The following is a 21,531-nucleotide window of genomic DNA, read 5'->3' as shown; positions in this document are numbered from 1 at the left end:
CTGGACCTGACAGACCTTGCCAAACACCTCCCGATCTTACTCAAAGAACCAATGCTAATCACATGGCCCATCATCACCCCAAATGAAAACGCTGCCTTTTTGAAGTCCATCCATTCAGGGTCTCCATAGGATGGTTGCACCCAACACGCCTCTGCCAGAGGACTGCAACCAATCAAGACTATGCTCACAACCACTCTGAATGCCTCAACCTCTTCCATGGCCTTCCCAGATGTTAGGAAATATGCAAATATCCTCCATTAGTTAAGAAGTCCTGTATGGACCCTTCACGCTCACCAACTACAGACCTATCTTCTTGCTACCACTCAAGGCCAAGGTTTAGAGAAAGTCATCAGCAGACGCCTGAGCGAATACCTCAATGTCCTCCAACTCCTCGGCACCACTCAGTCTGAATTCAGAACCAATCATAGCATGGAAACTGCCCTCTTCGCCACCACAAATCATATTTGCAGGGCTGGATGGAGGAGACACTGCAGCCCTCATCCTCCCAAACCTCTGCAGTGTTTGACACGGTCTCTGACCCCATCCTCATGCAACACCTACAAAACCCCGGAATCCAAGGATAAGCACTCTGATGTATCTGCTCCTTCCGGACTGGAAGGACCCAGTCAGTTAGCCTGGCACCATACATCTCGGACACTTGCGGCCTCATCTACAGAGTTACGCAAGAATACTCCCTGAGCCAGACATTCCACAACGCATACATGATCATCCTGCCAAGAATGCAGATGATCCAGATTGGTTATTAGTACAGATTTAATTCTATATTTCGGGTTGAACCCTTCTTGACCCTAATCTTGAGGAGTCCATTCATCAAGATGATTGTCTAGCCAACCTGCTAAGTGTTTCACTATGACGTTCAGGGACATTGGGGAGTTGCGTAATAAGGCAATAATTTATTGACTAGAAAGAATTCCAATACAATTTTTTCAATATGGGAGTTAAAAAATTACCTTAGGGAGAACACAGACAACACCACACCAACACATGAGCTAATCAACATAGAAAGAGAGAAGAATAATCATGCATTAATGCATACGTTCAATATCCTGTCAAAAAAGATTCTCTCGAGATTATAATTGCAACCAGACAATCAGGTTCACCTACAAACCCAGCACCGCCAAAAATCTTGAAAGAAATCCTTTGCTCACCCTGTGCCGGGGAGGTAGCTAGATGCTTACTCAACAAGTCCATGGAACTAGGTTAATTCCCAATATTTGACCTCTCCTCAACAAGAAAAGATGTGACCCATCCAACCCAGCCAACTACAGACCCATACCGAATGAACCATTCTTATGAAGATTTGTGAAAGCAGTATTTACTCAGCGCTCTAACTTTTACAGAACATAATGACTTAAAGTCTGACCAACAGTCCGGCTCCAGATGAGACAGAGGCACAGACTCAGCCATCATATCCATCTGGGATGGACAAGAATGGAGTAGTTGCCTTGTTGCTTCCAGATTTATTAACTGCATCGGACACGGTCCACTACCACACTCCACTACAAAGAAAGACTTCACGATCTCCGAGTTCATGACAGTGCTCTAAAATGGATTGCTTTTTGCCTCACAGAAAAAATGTAATTTATCTACCACCTTTCACATCACCTCACACAACACTGTGGTGTTTGTCAGGGGTTAACATTACTAAACCTAATAAATCATTCAACCTAACCTGTACTTTGTAGGTGACACTCAAATAATTTAAAAACTTGATAGCCTCAAAGACAGCTAGAATTCAAACCTTGATGGCTGCTTTCTCTTCACAAACCCTTGGGTGATGAATAATGATCTGAAGCTCAATACCGTGACAGAGATACCAGACTACAGAAATATGGTGTACAGAACTTGAGGTCCCTCCAACAGAAACCTTGGGGTAACCACAGATTCAGACCTATCTTTGATACCCCTATGTTAACAACCACAGAGTGCCTTCTGCAAAATCAAAACACTAGGTTTTATATTCCCATACCTTGCATAACTGCAAGTCATCTTCACACTCATAATAACCAAACTTGACTATGACAACAGATTATACCTTGCCACACGACCATTTATCATATGCAAAATACAACTTATGAAAATGCAGCTGCAAGGCTTCTTCTCTGCCTTCACCCAAGAAAACACAGGACTCCAGTCCTGCAATCGCTCTACTGGCAAATAATAGCCAACAGGGCAATGTACAAGGCCCGGTGCAATGTGCAGGGAGCCTCCCAAGGAAAAAGGATCATTAGACCTACAAGTTAATTGTGAGCGATAAAAAAAAAAAAAAAGAGAACATTGCGCTGCAGTATCAACATACCACCTTACCATAAGAAGTCTGTAGAAGGCACTGTTTTCTCAGTAAAAGCCACTTAACTCTGGAACTCACTACGAGTCAGAATTATAAGCACCCAAGATCATACACAGCGCCGAAGGCAGTTGGAAACATGGCTATTTCCTAGATAACTGCACCACCTCACATCCCAACAACAGAGCCCAAAAAGACAGTTGCATTCTAGGCTTACACCCCACAGATTGGCATCAACTCAGCCAGCAAACTGATTTCGATATGCAGGTAGGTTAAGAAGGGCTTATTTATGGTTTGCCATGGCATCATATAGTTATGTATTTGCATATCTAACAGTGTTTTGGCCCATAACAATATGTAAATGTAAATGTATTTCGATTTATATAGCGCACGAATCACCCAGGGGTCTCAAGGCGCTTGCTTAGGGAACACGTCCTGGTATTCCCCTGTGAGATACCCCGGCAGGGTATTCACAAGGTGAAAGCCAGGCATCCCGCCGCAAGGGGCCGTAGTGGAGATTAAGCAAGCTATTGCCCAGAGTCGCAGAGTGTGACCCCGTGAGTCGAGTAGGCACCGGAGCGAGAATTGTCGAGTCCGTGGAATTTTTGAGCCCGAGACCCGCCGAGGCAGGGAATCGAACCCTGGTCCACGGCTGATCTCAGCTTCCGGGTCTGCCGCCTCTAACCACTGAGCCACACTTCTAAGACTAAGAGCATAATACGCTTCAGTCAGCAGAACATTGTAACATATCTATTAAATTCAAAGAACACAAATCTGCTATGAGGATTGTCTATCACCAGTACTGTACGGCCAAAAAAAAGGTCTCACTAAATGAACAGGCACAGAATAACTGAAGAGGTCTGTCAAACACTGCTGGACAATTCAGAGGACCATCACTGCAGATCTCAAACACCTATACACTGGGATAGCCTCGCTCCACCGCGCAATGACAGTCAGGTATGGGACAATGATAACTACCTTGCTGGTCATCATGAAAACTCATCCCACATAGGATCACAATAAAGATAACATCCTTCTAACCATGCACCCTACATGGTGCAGTGAGCTACCCTTGTAGACTAGAGCTTCAGCGCCTCACATAGGACTAGTAAGCGCTACATAAATGCTGTAATACAATACATATGAAATTCCAAGAAACCTTGCTTTTATTTCACTAGTTGAATTCTTTAAACCAAACAGGTGTCCTCATATTGTAACACATAGCAACAAGAGACTACATTAAATTGCACTCAAATATGTAACTGATGATGAATTTGAGGATAAAGGGATACTGTAATGGACGCATACTGCCTTTTGAATGGACTTTTAAAATGGTTTCTTGATGGCTTGGGCAGGCTTAAGACTCAATGTCAGTGATTAGCAGAGCTTCATGTTGGACTTCAGAGCAGACAGCAAGGTCTGCATTCCATATGAGAAGGCACAGTAAGGGGAGCAGCTACTCTCTATAGACCCCCCTCTACCCTCAGTTTTTGCAGCTCATATTTTTGTCAGTTTTCAGGCTCCGCCAAGTTTCATGTGCTCCCGAAGCCCTGCGCTCATGGATTTAGCAAACGTAATCTTGCCCTTCGATCTCCACATCATGATCTGCTTGCATACCTTGTGCTCGCAGTGTCAGAAGTCTCTGCATTCAGCTTCAGTCTCTGTACTTTAAGTGACTTAGCTTCGGTAATGCTCTTTCTGGGAGACACTCCACCGAACCACAGATTCCTCACCTTTTGATTACTCCTCCAGGTGTCAGACTGGATCCTGAAAACCTTCAGCAATACCTCTGCTTGCCAGCAGTTGACACAAATGGCTACATTCTGACGCCACAAGATGTGATGTGCCCAGGCCTCTATAGGTGCCATCAATACACACAGGCATCAGTTACTTTCTTGATGCTGCAGCACACCTAGAAGCGGAGCTAATCCATAATTGGGACCTTTATAAGTAAAGAGATCGGTTCACGTAACAGGTATTTGCAGTCAGTGAGGTATCTGCAGTTTGATGAGGCTCCTTCTGGAAGAGACTTTATCTAAGGTAAGTAACTAGTTCTTCTGATAGAGACTTCTAACCGAGGATTCCTCACCTTCTGAATAGATACTCAAGCAATACCTACTAGATGGTGGGTCCATGAACTGGATCAGACCGAAAGTTCCTAAAGGACCAAGCAGGCAAAGTGCCCTTCTAAGCAGACCTGGCTGTCCAGACAGTAATATTTTGTGAATGTATGGAGGGACGTCCACGTCGCTGCCTGTGGCCGACGTCCAGAACTTGCACCTCATGAGGCAACGCAGTGGTACCAGCCTTGGCTCTGGTAGAGCGAGCAGTCAAGACATCAGGGGGCTGCTATTTGGCCTCTATATAGCAGAACTTAAAGCAGCGAAAGAATCGGGTCCTTTTGTACTCTCCTTTGATCGTGTGAAGCCAATAAAGCGAAGATTGTACACGTGGTGGTCTCGGGTACAATCGATAGAGATCCCGAGTGCTCTTTCCAGATCCAACTGGTGAAGCCTTTCCTTCTCCTTAGAGGTTTTTAGGTGCAGCAAGCTAAATTGAAGATGAAGTCCTGCCCAACATGAAAGGGAGTCACTACCTTCAGATGGAGCATGCTTAAGTCCATAGAAGCAGATTGTCAGGGTGTAGATGGTGCTGTAAGGCGGACTGACAGAGAGCCTCTGTACTTTGCTCAGCCGCAGTGTCAAAGTTATGACAACAATTAATATTGTCTTGAAAGTAAGGAGCCAAAGAGAACTACTGCGCGGAGGCTCGAATGATACAAATACTTGGGGAAAATGAGGACTAAATTTAAGTCCCACTGGGGCAAAACAAACCGAGAAGAAGGAAACATATGTTGTAACCCTTTGAAGAAATGAATTACAAAATGTTATTTATATTTTATTTATTGTACTTGAAAAACACAAATTATGTTATGTAGCCTCACCTTTGTATGTACTGCGTGCTGGTTTTATGGATGCTTGCTGCCTCCGAATAAAGTTTTTGAATTGAGTGATTGCATCACAATATGTGATTCAAATAATGACAGCTGATCAGGCAGCCATAAAAAGGCAGAAAGACTTGACAAATTATTCTAACAGTGCCCCAAGCAAGGCCTTGCTGGGCAAGGGACAACAAAAACAATAGACCTTCAGATAATTTATTGTGGAATGGGTCAATCTGCTTTACAGCACACAAGGCCACAAACTTAGCCCAACGAAAGGTGTATACTGATTTGGCTGAGACTCTTTGCTTGCTGTGGTGGAGAGGGAGGGGAAGGTGGAAGTATGTAGAAAGGAATAGTACCCACATTTTTCCTCTCAAACGGAATCTTATGAGAGCTGTCGTCATCAGGAAGCTTGTGTTTGGTTGGCGGTTAAGCGTGAATATACCGTGTGTCAGGATTACTATAGAGTTTTTTCTGTTTCAGATTCAATTCAGTTGGTACAACTTCCATTTTTGGATCTGGTTGAGGTGCGGCCAGCTCTTTGGCTTTTGGTACCAAAGTATTCGGTGCCGAGCTGGAATATCCTTTCAGCGCTGAAAATTTGAGCCCCTGAGGAATGTTTCTTTGGTTTTGGTGTGTAAGGTTTCAGCTCTGAGCTTATTTTGTGCTTAGTACCCGAAGGTTTCGGCTCGGAAGTGGGTTTTGGTCAGCACGGTCCGGAGCCAGAAGGCTTGTCAGAGTGTTTCGGTACCAGGCCGGAAGGCGGAGCATTAGAAACCTCTTCTCGTGCTGAACTTGACCTGAAGGCAGAGGTGGTGCCGAAGAATTCGATTTTTTTAGGGACAGTGGGTGGGGGGAGAAGGGGTCTTCTGTACTCGCGTCCCATTGTCCCTGCAGCACATAGTCATCCTTGAGGACAATCTGCAACTCTGATTTGGAGTCAAACTCCGCTAAAGCCTATTCTTATTCAGCCACTGAGAGCTCCTCTTCCGAAGAAATACGGGGTGAAATATAACTCTGCCGCTACTTCTCTCGACGTCGAGCCCGACTATCGCAGAGAGTTTTCTTCGATCTGAAGGATGGGCATGCGTCTCAGTCTTGCGCTTTGGGGACAAGCACAAGTTACACACCTGATTTAAGATTTCTAGGAAAAGTGGGGATTCCACTTTGTGTTGGTGTGCACACACATACTTCGACCTGGTGGTCTTCTTCAGTTAATTATATTCAATGAATAATTCAAACGAAAAAGTCTTTATCCAAATAGATTCAAATCTTTTTATTTCATGATTTCCTTAATCTTCATAAATGCAAATTGATTCTTTGCAGATCCATATCACTTTTTAGTTCCACATAAACCCTATGCATTTCGGGTCATTTTCGACCCTTCCTCAGGGGTCGTAAATTTCATCTTGCGCCCCCATGAGACATTTCTTCAAAACTTCAAAAGTTAGAGTGGATTGCGCACGGACCGATTCTGAAACGGAGCACAGCAATACACATCCGAATCAGATGGCGGAATAAACCAATCTAACCATGGAGTTGATGCCCATGCGCACTATCACTGAAAGGAAGAGTCACCTTACCTCCGGAGTGGAAAGACTTCTTTGAAGAAAAACAACTTGCAAACATCCAGACCCAACACTAGATGGCAGGAGTATGCAAAGCATGTGATCTACAGCTCACATGCCTCGAACATATGATTTTCTATATCCACCATGTTTTTGTTTTCAAAACCACTCAATTCAAACTTTGAAAGACACACTTTGGTCTTACCATCTCCTCCTCGAGGGATCCCTTGGTCAGGCAGGGCACAATGCATCCGTTGCTGGTCGTACCATTCGTCCACAGTCATGGTAGGAAGGCTTGGATACCCGGCACCAAGGACCCTGTCAGGGAAGTACATGCAGTGAACAAAAAAAGATCTGCAAGAAACACTTAAGCAGCTCCGGTCCACCACAACATAGTCATGTATAAAGCTGGTACTCGCGTATGAGTTGAGTTAGGCCACATGAATTGTTTAACAGACATTGTTTAGGTTTTTTTCTAGATCATCCCCCACTTCCCACCAGCCCTGCTTCCCTCTGTTGCCTCACATCTCTGACAAATAATAATTCACTACATTATATTGCATACCTTTGAGAAACTAGATTACAGGCATAACAATGAAAGCATTCTGAGAGAGATTTACTAAAGCATTAGTCTTATAGGACCATTATTTGTAAATAAGATACCCAAGGTTTTTACGACAAGCTAGGGGCTGCAGTATAGATGCAGGAAGCACATCTGTAGCTGCAACAGATTAACTTACTCTGATAATTGATGAAGGTCTGGACTTTCATTCCAGTGTAGGTCCATACTCAAGCAGCTGATGCATTTACCTAGTTTTAGTTTCATGTTCAGAACCTTTCACTTAAAGTTACAAAGCTCTGAATATAAACATCACTAAACAACTGTTTTGATCACTACACAAAAAACTTGCATGGGGCCACCAAAGTTGGGGATTTGAGGTGGTGGTTTTGCAAGCTGAGAGGATATCAATTCAGTATCTATAAAGTAGAATTAGCCTAAGGCTCAAAGGCAAGACCAAAGTCTATTGGGAATGGTAGAGTTATTAGCCTCTCTCGTCTTTAGAATAAAGTCTATCTTTAACTGATAACAAGACTATAAGCCTGCTTTGTGTAGTCAACTTAGTGTTTGCACTCGAGCTATAAAGCTTGGATATTACCTTTTTTTAAACAAAATACAGCAATCTTATTAAATTCTAGTAAGCCGAATCTATAGTCCTACTGAAGGAATATCATCCAACAAATGCGGAAAAACATATGCACATATACTCAAAGCGAAAAAGTCATTTTCAAAAACATGCCGCAAATAGTTACAAAGGTCATTCAGCTTTGAAACAGGAACGTCTTAATCGCTTCAATGGTATGGGGGTTAAGACAGATATTCTACTTTCAATGTCCGCTTTTCCAGGGCATTACATTATGCTTTTCCACATGGAAACGCCAATTGAAACTGCAAAATACATTTTACAATAGTCTCAAAATGTAAGTACTTCTTCCTGGGTCCAAGGCTGCAGTCCAAGGCTGCAGTCATTATAACAGCCCATAGGATACTTTCTCATTAAGGCACTTTTAGCATGTGTAATATTCAAGGACCTCTGGATATTTCATTTTGGTTGGAGTCCAAAGTTGGCCTCTCACCACTCGTAATATTTCTGATGGCTAATTGATCTTCTCTAGTGTTCTCATCTTAGAAATCTCTCCTACTGTCAGACTATAAGTGGAAACATTTACTGAAGAGCCTCCAAGCAAGGCCGGAGTTCCTCCAACTAGTCACCCACTGACTAGATGGGTGACTAGTTGGGGGTGAGGGGTTTGTCACTAATGACGCCCGACAAATTCTGAAAGCTGTGTGACCCCAAGAATTAGTCATATGAATACATTAAAGACAGACTGTTTTACTGATTCGATGGCTTGCTAATGAGTAGACACAGCCTAAGCTCTCGCCATATCTGCCCTAGCACTGTGACAGCATCATGGAGTCAATTAATCTAAATGTATTTCATGTGAAACCCTGGCATTAAATCTCGCACTCTTGGGTGGACACCAGCACCCTCCTGTTTAACTTCGCTCCTTATATAGATTGAATCTAGAGTATGTGATTGCGGCATACTTTTTCATCGCATGTTACTAGGTGGCAGCTGATGCTACTGGCAATTTGTGTTTGCTAGAGCGGCTTTTCATATACAATGGGTGGGGATGAGGTTCACTCATGAGGCAAATGCATCGACTTGTGCGCAAGCGGGTTATGTGAAACTAATGCCTGTGGCACAGTGTGGCTAGGACAGAGATGGGAGAAGATATTGCAGAGGTCACTTACTTGGCCTGGGCTGCATCTCTGGTCAGGATAAAAGGCTTCATAGGTGGTCTTGTTCGCCTTGCACCACGGGATGACAAAGCCAACTGGAAAAAAGGAGATCATCAAGAGAGTCAGAGGTCTTGAGCATCACACATAAAGGAGCATGAGGGGAGAAAGGACCTTGAGAACAGGGCTTCAAGTAAGAATGGCAAGGTAAAACAAAATATCCTCATGATGGCAGAGACCATGGACGGAAGAGAGAAATATACAGAGCTTCGTGTAAATATGAACAGAAAAGAGGACAAGGAGATGAAACAAAATAAACCTTCCAATGGATGTTGATCTCCCTGCAGAAGGCGGGGAGCATTGAAGTGGGCCTGCGGCCGAGCAGCGAGTGGCGCCCGGATGTGCTAGTGCCAGTGGAGCTTGGAGGGAAGGTAAGGCAGTCCTGGTGTTGGGATCCCGCCCCCGGAGTGAGGGATACCATGGCCCTCTTGCCCCCGAGGAGTTGTCCCACTCCGGTCAGGGCGCGGACGCGCAGCGGGGAGGCCTGCACCTATGCAGCTTGCGGCACTTGCCTGGCCACAAGTGCAGGAGCTGGCGCGCTGCTGACTGGGCGTCGGGAGGCGGGACAAGGCCGGAGCCTCGCCTTCCTGCGCGTTGGTGCTGCGGGGTCTCCGCGTCTGACCTGGGCAGCCCCCTGGACTGATGGAGCGCCCCCGTAGGCGGCTGGTGGTAAGAACGGCTGGTCAGCGGCGGAAGGTCGCAGTCAGCTGCAGCGAGTGGATTCGATGCTGCTGTGGTTCAATAACCGCCAGCCCAGATTGATAGCGGCATGAATATTGCTGCAGCGGGGTGGAGCAGGAGGGCTTCCACTGGATGCGGCGACATGGCCCATTTTGAGGCACAATTTGTTTTTAATGAAGTAACACCTTTTTTTGAGTCGGTATGTAACTGGGCCAGGTATATAGACGACGTGTTCCTCATCTGGCTTGACAATGAAGACACGCTAGAAGAATATCTACAATGGATAAATTTATGTGATGAGAATATCAGATTCACAAGCCACACCAGTAGAGAAAGAGTAACCTACCTAGATGTGGAGATAAAACATCAAGACCAGTCACTAATAGTAGACCTGTTTATTAAGCCCACTTCAAAAAACACGCTGTTACACTATGACAGCTTTCATCCGACCATTCAAAAGAATAGTGTGCCATTTGGGGAATTCCTTAGGTTAAGGCGCAATTGTACTCAAATACAGGACTATGACACCAGAGCCATAACTATGAAAGAAAAATTCTTGTCCAGAGGGTATCCTAAAAAGCTAATAAGAGACTCATTCAAGAGAGCGCGCTTCTTTGATAGACAAGTATTGTTACAACCCAAAAGAGAGAAAAACAGCCCCCAGTTAGTATTTGTCACCAAACACTCCAGTATCAACGAAAGAATCAGACAAACAGTCAGTGCCAATTGGCACATACTAAATGCAAATATCCCCAAACAAGACAGATTACCCAGGCCCATCTTTGCGTACAAAAGGAATAAGACACTAAAAGATCATATAGTTAGATCAAGAATGGCCACCAAAAGTGAACCAAGACAACAATCACTTTCAAACCTAAAACCTGTAGTGGGTAACTACAAATGCTCGACCTGCAAATCCTGCGCTACAGCCATAGAAGGTACTAGTCTGACCTTCAACAAACAAACTATTGAACCGAAAGATCTTAATAATTGTAGAAGCACTAATGTAGTCTACCTTATCGTTTGCCCGTGTGGCAAGGGCTACGTAGGACAAACAGGAAGAGCTTTTAATGTCAGATTGACTGAGCACAGGTCAGCCATAAGAACAAGAAAAGAGACAGCCCCTATGGTTAGCCATTTTTTGGAAGAAGGACATACACCAGAGGATATAACATGGTATATCCTAGACAAAATACACCCAAGGGTAGGATATGATCAAGAGAAAATACGTAAAATGAGGGAAGTATATTGGATATATATCTTGGGGACAGCCATCAATGGACTCAATGCTGAAATCCCGTGGGATCAAGCTATTATATAATAACTGTGAAATGCATGCAAAACGATAACAAGTGGTAACAATGAGATGGGGAGCTAGTAGTAATTTTTGATAGTCTGTGACTCAATCATACTCAGATCTATAACATCAGATATTATCCATGAGTTGTTGTATGTAATAATTGATATGTTAAGTCTGTGCCTTAACTGTATTTAGATCTTACCCATCAGTCTTTGTTTGTAACAACTTACATGTTAATATTGCATGCAGATGGTAGCGGTTCAATTCAGAGAGTAACATATTGTCTTTGGTTTATTTCCATATAACAATACGAATGGGAATAGATTTCATAATTTTCCGTCACATAATTACACCCTGACTCTAATAAACCCCGGCATTCATGCTCTTAAGAGGTTAGAACAGCCCTAACACACTTTGGGGTAAATTGCCTGTTAGATTTAAACACAGTCCACGGACCACAGGAACTAGGATAAGATGGCGGAGCCACTAGCTAAACACGCCATACCTAAACAGGAAGGGGATGGAATGCCCTTTAGAGTATGTGCAAACCTACTACCTTGCATGTTAAGGGTTTTCACCAACTCTTCTCTAATCTTTCCCATACTGAGAAAGGTTGGAAATATGTTCATGACAATGGCAGTTGGAGGGAAAGTGAACTTGCAAACTCTCAGGTTTTCGCATAAGCAAACCAAGACATGCATATTTGCTTATGCTAAAATGCAGTTCACAAATATTTTATAGAAGTACTATTTCTTGGCCTGCTGCTGTACATTTTTGCAATTTCACAAAAAAAGTATATCTGCACTTAATGCAAGAACATATACCACAAGTGCACTTTTGAGACTTCCTTTAATAACGGAGCCCCTAATTGGATCTGGCGTTAACCATGACCTTTTGCATTCATTAAAATTCTGTCTCTCTCTCTCTTCACCGGCTCTCTATCAGCTGGCTTCACTGTGAGTGACAGCATTTGGCTCTTTCACAAGGAGCATATCAGAACACAAAGTAGTTTTGTTCAGTGCCAGGAACAACTGTGGCAATGCGTGCTTTTTGAGACCAAACAATTTTTGCTTTTGCCAATGTTTGTTATAATGCATTTTGGGAGCATTATACATAGCCTCATATTGCTAAACTTTAAAAACGTGTGTACACATTTTTATACTGGAACCACTGTCAGTAGTGCAGTCAGAGCTTACAACATTTACTTAGAGCGCTCACCCTAATAATAAAGGCTTTAAATTAATGAACCATGAATACAAGTTTGAACAGCATTAACATATGGGCAAAAATATGACCTTAACTGCAGACAGAGCCCTTCCCTGATCCTTATGTAGTATTGCAAACTGACAGCCAAAGGTTTTGTGCTGGAGGGGGTTGGGTCTACTTGTCCCAATGACAAAATACACATGAAAAAATGTTGCCCGTGACCCCAAACAATAGGTCCTGGGCATTCGGCTATAGGAATTCCCCATCCCTGCTCAAGGGAAATGCTATCACACTGGAAAGGGGCTAATCATGCTGGATCAGCTGGAGTTCTACATCATCACTCATATCAAACTGCAAAAAATGTTCTGTTTACCAAAGAGAACTCAGCACATCCATCTGGGAGCCCTCCAATCAGACAAAAACAAGAACTTGTAAATGGCATTTAAAGTGCCGGCGGCATCCGCTCTACCTTCTTTAGCTTTTCACAGTCGTGACTGGCTCAAACAGTAAAGGGCCATATGTACTAAACCTTTTTTGATTTCGCCAACAGCTGGATTCGCAGAATCGGGCCGCTTGCAGCCTCAAAAAAGATTTTTAAATGTACAAGACAAATTGCAATCTGGTAACCGGTTACCAAATCACAATTTGCGTTTTCAAATCGGTATTTGGAAGGGGCATGTTTTGGGCGTCCTTTCACAATACCATTCGGAGTGGTATGTATGAATATTTGGGACAAATTACGGTTGCAAAACATTCATTTTTTACAGACACCTCAGAGGAGGTGGTAGGCATTTGCAAAAGGAAAAGGGTCCCCCATAGGACCCTTTCCCCTTTGTGAATGTTGATTCAACCATTTTTAGATATGGCCTGTACACTATTTTGACTAGCTTAACATCTCAAAATGCCTGTTACATTTATCAAGTGAGCGATCAGCTTCAAATACCAAACTGCTCATATTACTTCCCAAAAAGGGAACTTCCGTGCCAGGAAATTGTATGTGTGAACTTCAATTGTAAAGACTTGGCGCAGACTTCTCCAGAGCAAGAGCGAAAATCTTAAACTCCTTGCTCCTTTACTGTAAGTGCCTTACATTTCAAACTTCTCACTTCACGGAGGTAAGATTGCAAAAAGGCCATCTGAATTCTACAAAATCTTCAGTTGATGCTCTGGTAGAACCTTTCAGTGAGTCACATCCACACAAGGTGACAACACCCACAGACCTAAAATTTCACACAACTGAACCCGGACCACCATGGACCCATGTGTCTGTTAGCCAGATCTCACCAGCATTGACACATGTATAACTAGAAGAGGTTTTAACTGAATTGTCCAACATAAAACAGCCATGTATGTGCACCAAAGATGCAATAGGAATACCTGCTGCATGCCTTCCCTGCCTTTGAGGATCTCCACCTCCTGCTTCAGGCTCTCGAGCTCATCCAGGGAGATGTTGATCCACCTCCGGAGATGCAGCAAATAGTACTCTCGAATCTGCTCTTCGTCAGCTGTGCCGCTCTCCGCCATCTCTCTCATGGATGCTAGTCTGCTCTCTGCCTCCTTCCTCTGGTTGAACCTAGGCAAAGAAAGGGTTTATCAAGTTAACACCCACTACAACTTTTCCTGTGGAAGAATCATCCATTGAGTTTTACCATTCATTGCAAATTCAGCTTTTTTTTAAAGTACCAAGACTAGGCCGCCCATCCAGGTCTGGTTTGGCCCACGATACACAAAAAAAATGCAATTTGACAAAACTGTTGATTGGCTGAAGCAAATGAGTTGAGATGGTAAAAAGCTATGAAGTGAAAACGAGATTAAAGACACTAATAATGCAAACATCTCGGGATTTTTGACTCACTAAATTGAGTTTAAAACCTCAAAACCCTTAGAGTTCTGGTTTGACTGCCACTCTGATAGTGAATGCTAATCTTTATAAAAATATGAAAAGCGGATAGTCAAAGATTAGGCATAAAAATCATTATCATTCTTGAGTTTAACAGCAAACAAACCCATTTCAAACTTAGAGTTAGCCTTTATTGACAAGGATTTTCTTGGATTTATGCCTAAAACTCTTGGGAACAATAATTAAATTAACAGTATTTTGAGGAGCAGCAAGTAATCGATGAAGACTGTCAGAGCTCTGATATAATGTTAAATTGCCTTAGTTTGTCAATTCACTGCAAGGCACCAACTGGGACAAATGGAATTTCATACAGGGCAAGTAGGTTTATAATCATGTTATTCCTTGGACAAATAGATATTCTATTAAATTCCACGCAGTATTCATGAGCAAAAGAAACAGTTGATGGACGGAATGCTGGACAATGCAAACATTCACCACTAGTCACAAGGATCTGGGTTTAATCCATCATTCTTTTTCTCACCACACCATCCCAGTTTGGACCTAGTCATATGCAAATCAGTCTTGACCCTGTTCCTTGTGGGAACAGTTCAGCCTGAACTGCCAAGCCAGGTCCTCCTTGAACCGGAAATAAGCATCCTGGGACGGGTTTTAGGGCATCACCGTTCATCAGCCAGGCTAGCTTGAATCCAGTGGTGTTGTGAGCCTGGGACGCACGTGTGGGCATTCCATTCCCACTTAAGGCGACATATGCAAAAGAAACAATTGATGGACGGAATGCTTGACAATACAAACATTCACCCCCAGTCACTAGGATCTGGGTTTAATCCATCATTCTTTAGCTCACCACACCAAGAAGTGGGTACCGGGCTCACTGTGCCACTGGAATCAAGCTATCCTGGCTGATGAGGGGTGAAACCTGAAACTGGTCCTAGGATGCTTGTTTCCGGTCCAGTTCGGACTGGACTGTTCCCATGAGGCACAGGGTCAAGACTGGTTTGCATATGGCCATGTCTAAACTGGGGTGGCATGGTGAGCAAAAGAATGATAGATTTAACCCAGATCTCTTGAATGGGGTTGAATGTCTTGATATGTTCTGGGTTTGTGGGCGTTTGCCAACTTTTCATGGTAGCTCTATCCTGAAATTCCCACTCTACAGCACTATAAAGAAGTTTCAAGTGTGAAATTGTATGTGTAAGGATTTGAGAGTAAATTCACTTTTAGGGAATGCAAAACACTAACTTGCAGCAATAACAAGTCACTTGGCAATCTAAACTCAATTTATGTGCACAGATGCCCTTCAGAATCGTGCACTTCAGAGGGTCTGTGTGGTTGTAATTGACAGTGAAACAGGCAGTGATGGATTAGAAGATCCCAGGTGAAGGCAATATCTATACAGATTTCAATTTCTCTGTGTCTTCGATGCCACACACTCCACCTACCTCTAATCTACCGGACACAAATATAAACCGCAGAAAAAAAGTACTACTCACCTTTCGATTTTGCTTTGTCTGTGTGTAGCCATGGCTACCATATTAGGGTGTAGGGAAGTGAGAACAGGGGTTCTTTCGCTTTCCTCTGCTGCTGGCTCGCTGGAGCTCTCCATCTTTGGCAGCTCAAACTTGGCAATGTTATACTCCTTGCAGCGCTTCAAGAAGTCCAAAAAGTAGACCTGGGCATTCTGCACATGCTCCAGGCGCTTACTGGGATTCACCTGCTTGAGAGTCAAGGCACCGAGCAATGCGGGCAGGAGGAGGTACTTCAGGTCTGCAGAGGCAAGTTCTTCCAACTCTTCGTTGCGGCTGAAAAGAAATCACACTGTAAGAGAAGTGCAAATAAGGTCCTTATGAACTGGCAGCCCTTGGTGGCCTGTTTTTTGAGTCCCATTAAAGCGGATAACCTCTGAAGGCGCCAAGTTACGTTAACAGCCTTAAATTATAGTACTGTGGCCTCTGCACATCGTTCAAGCATCTCTTCCTTGGAACTGTCCACCATAAACTTTAAATGCAAAGTTAATCGCACATTCACCAGAAAAGCATAACATTTTGAGTTTTCAACAAACTGTGGGTAGATGGTCAGCTTCACTGTGGTAGGAGGTGGGAGCAACAGTACTCTCTTTAGTGCAACATGAATATACAGACTTTCAAACCAACCGCTACCCCAGCACAATTTGTTTGTCGTGACTTTACTTGCGTTTTTATACCTCCTTGCTCCCAGTTCTCTCCAACATTTTCACCACCACGTTCATTAGCTTATGAAGATTTAAAAAAATGTCATCTACAAATTCGTCCCGCATCCGTAGCTTGGACAATGATCACCACCGGCCCAAACTTTAGCTCTCATGCTCAAGTTCAGCTCAGTTTTTAAATCAAAGCCTGTCTGGTTTGCTCAAGACTTCTTGGGCCATTCGGAAAGCTTCCCCGGGAATGCATTACGCCCGCTGCTTCCCACTGCCTTTTTGGTTTGTAACTCAAAGTTTCTTGCTTTCTATTGGCTAACTTCATTTGTTTCAGGTGGTTCAGCTTTGAGTTTGTCCCTTCAAATGCCCAAACCTTATTCTTCCGAGTACTCTCTTTCTGTAAACAGGCCTTTAAACTTGCTCTCATCTGTCACATTTGGTCTGCATTCAATGACAGAGGTCAAATGTCAGACTCATTCCTTCCAGGTAGCTTGGTGTTTACATTTCTTTCTCCTGGACTTCCGAGTGAGAGGATTTATGGAACAATCATGCTGCCTGCTTGGGGTAATTCTGAAGTGTGGTGGAAACAAATATTTTAATACCATAAAAAATGTAAAAAAAGACAATCAATAAACTTGGAGATGACATTTCCACACATTATAGTTTGTGAGCTGTATATACTTTTACAGGTAAAACTATGTCCGTGCAAATGTAATGTCATTTCAATTGAAGATGTGATGTCTAATGGCAGAGCACTGCCACACCATGCATACTCAAATTTACTCCAATCTACTCTGCACCACTCCACACCATTCCAGTCAGCGCCACTTCAGTCTACGCCTCACTACTCTGCAACACTAAGCCACTGCACTCAACCTCACTCTACACCACTGCACTCTACACCATTCCACACAACTTCACTCTATACCACTCAACTCTGTATTGTATGCCACTTCACTCTACTCTGTACCACTCCACTCTAGGTCATCCACTCTAATCTACTCTACACCACTGCACTCTACCCTGCACCAACCCACTCTACTGCGCACCATTCCACTTTCCACTGTGTACCGTCACTTCACTCTACTCTGAAAGAATCTACTCTGCGCCGCTCCACTCTAATCTACTCTAATCTACTCTAAATCACTCTACTCTACTGCACTCTATTCTAACACATGCACTCTACACCACTGCACTCTATACCACTTCACTCAAAACAATGCACTTTAGGCTAATCTACTCTGCACCAATATACTCTACACCACTGCACTCTATGACACTACTCTACACCACTCTACGACACTCCACTCTACATGACTTCACTCTACACCACTGCACTCTATCCTGCATCGCTCCACTCTGATCTACTCTGCACCACTGCACTCTACACCTCTCTACTCGATGCCACTGCGCTCTACGTCGCTTCCCTCTACTCTGAAACAATCTACTCTATGCCACTGTATTCTACTCTGGGCTATTGCACCTCTAGAAGCCAATTCACTCAAAACCAATTAACTACGCCACTATACACTACTCTGCAACACTTTACGACACTGCACTCTACTAGGCACCACTCTATGCCTACTTTACTATGCACCACTTCACTCTACACAATTCCAGTCCACTCTGCATCACTCGACTCCAAGCCACTGTACTGTATACCACTACTCTCTACATATTACTCTCTAAACAATTATCGACCCATCACCAATATCCCCACCCTGGCCAAACTGTTGGAGAAATGTGTCCAACTCCAACTAACAAAACACATTGATAAATTTGACCTCCTCAACCCTCATCAATCAGGTTTCAGAGCGAAACATAGCACGGAAACAGCTATGACACACATAATTGATGACGCCCTCCAAATTCTGGATCGTAATGAGTCCTGCCTCCTCATCCTTCTTGATCTCTCGTCAGCATTTGACACGGTCAAACATGAGAACTTGTTGGAGCTGCTAAGTACTAGAATGGGGCTATCGGGAACTGTTCTCAAATGGTTCTCGTCTTTCCTTCACAACCGGTCTCAGAGGTTCAAGATCGACAATGTACTATCTACACCGGTGCCTGCAGATCTTGGGGTTCCACAAGGATCCACCCTCTCTCCTACACTGTTCAACCTCGTTATGGAACCCCTCGCCACCTTGCTTCAAGCATCCAATGTTCAATTCCATATGTACGCTGATGACACGCAACTCTACCTAAAGTTACAGTCCCCGGAAGATATCAAACAGCTGAATTCCACGCTTATTAACACCCAATCCTGGCTGGCCGATAATCACCTCAAACTAAATGCTCTAAAAACTGAGTTCCTACTCATCTCACCTCCGGCGAAAATCTCCACCACCCAAACCTGGCTCAACAACCTAACAGCACTCAATGTCCAACCTACCATCGTGGACTCGGCGAAATCCCTAGGCATCACACTCGACGCCAAGCTCGACATGCAGCAGCACGTCAGCAAAGCCACAAAAGCAGCTAATTTCCAAATTAACACGCTGAGGAAAATTAAACCCTTCCTCCCTGCCAAAGACTTCCAAACTGCTGTACAAGCTCTAGTCATCCCTCGAATAGACTACGGAATTGCGACCCTCAGCGGTCTCCCGCTATCCACAACAGCACCCTTAAGAGCCTCCCTGAACGCTGCCGCGAGACTCATTACTGGCTCAAGAAAGCACTCGCACATATCCCCAGATCTAAAGTCTCTAAAATGGCTGCCTTTTGAAGCCAGAATACAGCTAAAAATTGCAACTATGACACACGCGGCCGTGCACCACAAGGCACCCTACTACCTCGCTCAAAAGCTGTCTATATCAGGTGGGTCGAGATCCAATAGGAGTACTAAAAATCTACTCCTGAAACCCCGTAGATTTCGGAAAGCGAAAACTTACAAACGCTCCTTCTCAGGAATGGCACCCAGGATCTGGAATGCGCTCCCTCCTGAAACACGGCTAATCACCTCCACTGCACTCTTCAAGAAAGAGGTGAAAACAATGCTTCTGGCCAATATTTCCTGATCGCTACAGATGTTGTGTCAGAGACTCTGCATTGCTTGTATCGCTGCTCTGCCTATCCTCGACTTGTTGGGGGCACTATTACGCTACTCTATTACTACCGACCAAGATATGATACACGTTAGTTTACTGATCCACCTGTACGTCATGGTAGTCGGATCAATGACCTGTGCTGCTATATACTACTCCCTTACCTGATCATATATGGAGTGGTTTTATGTTGTTTTTTTTCATCCATGTTATTACCATGTTACTTACCATGTTATTACCATGTTATTACCATGTTACCATGTTACCTACCTGATCATATATGGATTGGTGTTATGTCTGTTTTTATCATCCATGTTATTACCTTGTCACTGATTACTATATTGTTCCCATTATCTCTGTTTACTCTGTTGCCCCTTCCCTGTCTTTGTGAAGCGCTCTGATATCTGTAAGGATCTTGTTCGCGCTATATAAAACTTTGAATAAATAAATAAATAAATAACTCTACGCTACTGCAGTCTACGCCAATGCACTCACACTACTCCGCAAGACTGCATTCTCGGCCACTGAACTCTACGACACTCTACATCATTGCACTCTACATCATTGCGCTCTACATCATTGCGCTCTACATCATTGCGCTCTACATCACTTTATTCTACTCTGCACCACTGTACGACACTACTTTCCACAGCACTCCGCTGCATTACTCTGCCACTGCAGTCTACACCAATGAACTCTAAGACACTCTACTCTGCAACACTGTACTCTCCGCCACTGAACTTCATGCAACTCTGCACTCTATCCTGCACCACACTACTTCACCAAGCACCACTACTCTCTACTCTGAAGCTATCTGCTCTACACCACTCTAAACCACCCTGCGCTGCTCCACCCTGTGCCACTTCACCCCGTGCCCCTTCACTCAATCCTACACCACTCCACAAAACTCCACTCTGTGCCAATGCATTCAATTACACTCTACTCTGCAGCACTGTACTTTACTCCACCCTGCGCCACTACGATCTATGCTGCACCACTCTACGTTGCACCAATGCACTCTAAACCCCTTTACTCAAAACAGTTCTTTAAGCCACTGCACTCTATGCCAATCTACTCTGCACCACTGAACTTTAAGCCACTTCACTCCAGTCCACTCTACAACACACCACTCTATGCTGCTCAACTCCATAAAATTATATTCCACTCTATGACACCCTACACCATTCAACGCCCTCTAAACCACTCGATGCCACTTTCCTCCACTCTATTCTGACACACTAATCCACGTCACTCCAGTTTCCACGCCACTCCGAAACGCTATGCCATTCCACTACTCCACGACATTCTACTCCTCTCTACACCAGTCTAATCTAAAACACTATGCAACGCCCTCTGTCACGCCACTCTAGACACTACGCCACTCCACTTTACGACACTTGTGAGAAAGTGCCTCTACTGACAAGGATAGCCTCCCACTTTTTGATGGAAAAAATTAAATTGTGTTTTCAATTGCAAATGAACAGGGTCCCAGCCAACCAGGTCTCCTGTGACAGTGCTCCTTCCCTAAAACTGTACCAAGATTGGCACTTTAGACCCCCCTCCAAGTCCCTACCAAATGGTACCCACGGCATTGGGACTGAAGAGGGTCCCCTAGGAACCCCTCACTTAGGTCATGCAAACTGCCACTGCAGGATGTATGCCTTGGTGTAGACAAAAATGACAAACTCGACATGGCACAGTGCCTGTGTGCCATGCCCAGCAGCAAAGCCCAAGGAATAGGTAAGTCACCCCTCTAGCAGGCCGTATAAGTCCTAAGGCAGGGTGCACCGTATCTCAGGTGTGGGCATTCTACATATCCAAGTCTATTCTTAAATATTGAGAGTGCCAGTGACGTCAGAGTACATGGACTGGAAACTCGACAACTTGAGTTCCCCAGCACCATGATGGCTTCAATGTACACAGGAGTGTTTGGTAACAATGATGTCAGTGTGGGATTTATTGAAACATGTACATAGAGGACTCCTCAGAGGTGCCCCCTAGAAACCTACTATGTCTGGTGTGGTCTCCGACTGGCTTTAGGCAGCCTGCCACCATCAGACATGTTTCTGAACCCCTGAGATCCT

At 44.1% G+C, this 21,531-nt stretch overlaps 1 protein-coding gene across 1 annotated transcript in view; it reads right to left on the bottom strand.

Moving 5' to 3' along the window:
• The window catches only part of IGBP1 (immunoglobulin binding protein 1), a 51,867-nt gene that overhangs the window by 4,828 nt on the left and 25,508 nt on the right, over positions 1 to 21,531 (bottom strand). The window contains exons 2-5 of the mRNA XM_078640167.1: positions 15,718 to 16,026; positions 13,744 to 13,939; positions 9,135 to 9,217; positions 7,026 to 7,138 (exon numbers count right to left, since the gene is read on the bottom strand). Coding sequence (XP_078496293.1) covers positions 7,026 to 7,138; positions 9,135 to 9,217; positions 13,744 to 13,939; positions 15,718 to 16,026 — 701 coding nt within the window. The remainder of the gene's footprint in view (positions 1 to 7,025; positions 7,139 to 9,134; positions 9,218 to 13,743; positions 13,940 to 15,717; positions 16,027 to 21,531) is intronic.

The sequence above is a fragment of the Lissotriton helveticus genome, chromosome 4_2, assembly GCF_964261635.1.
Source record: "Lissotriton helveticus chromosome 4_2, aLisHel1.1, whole genome shotgun sequence".
NCBI classification, from domain to species: domain Eukaryota; kingdom Metazoa; phylum Chordata; class Amphibia; order Caudata; family Salamandridae; genus Lissotriton; species Lissotriton helveticus.
The sequence above is the reverse complement of the archived record's forward strand: the minus strand, read 5'-3'. Positions and strand labels throughout refer to the sequence as shown.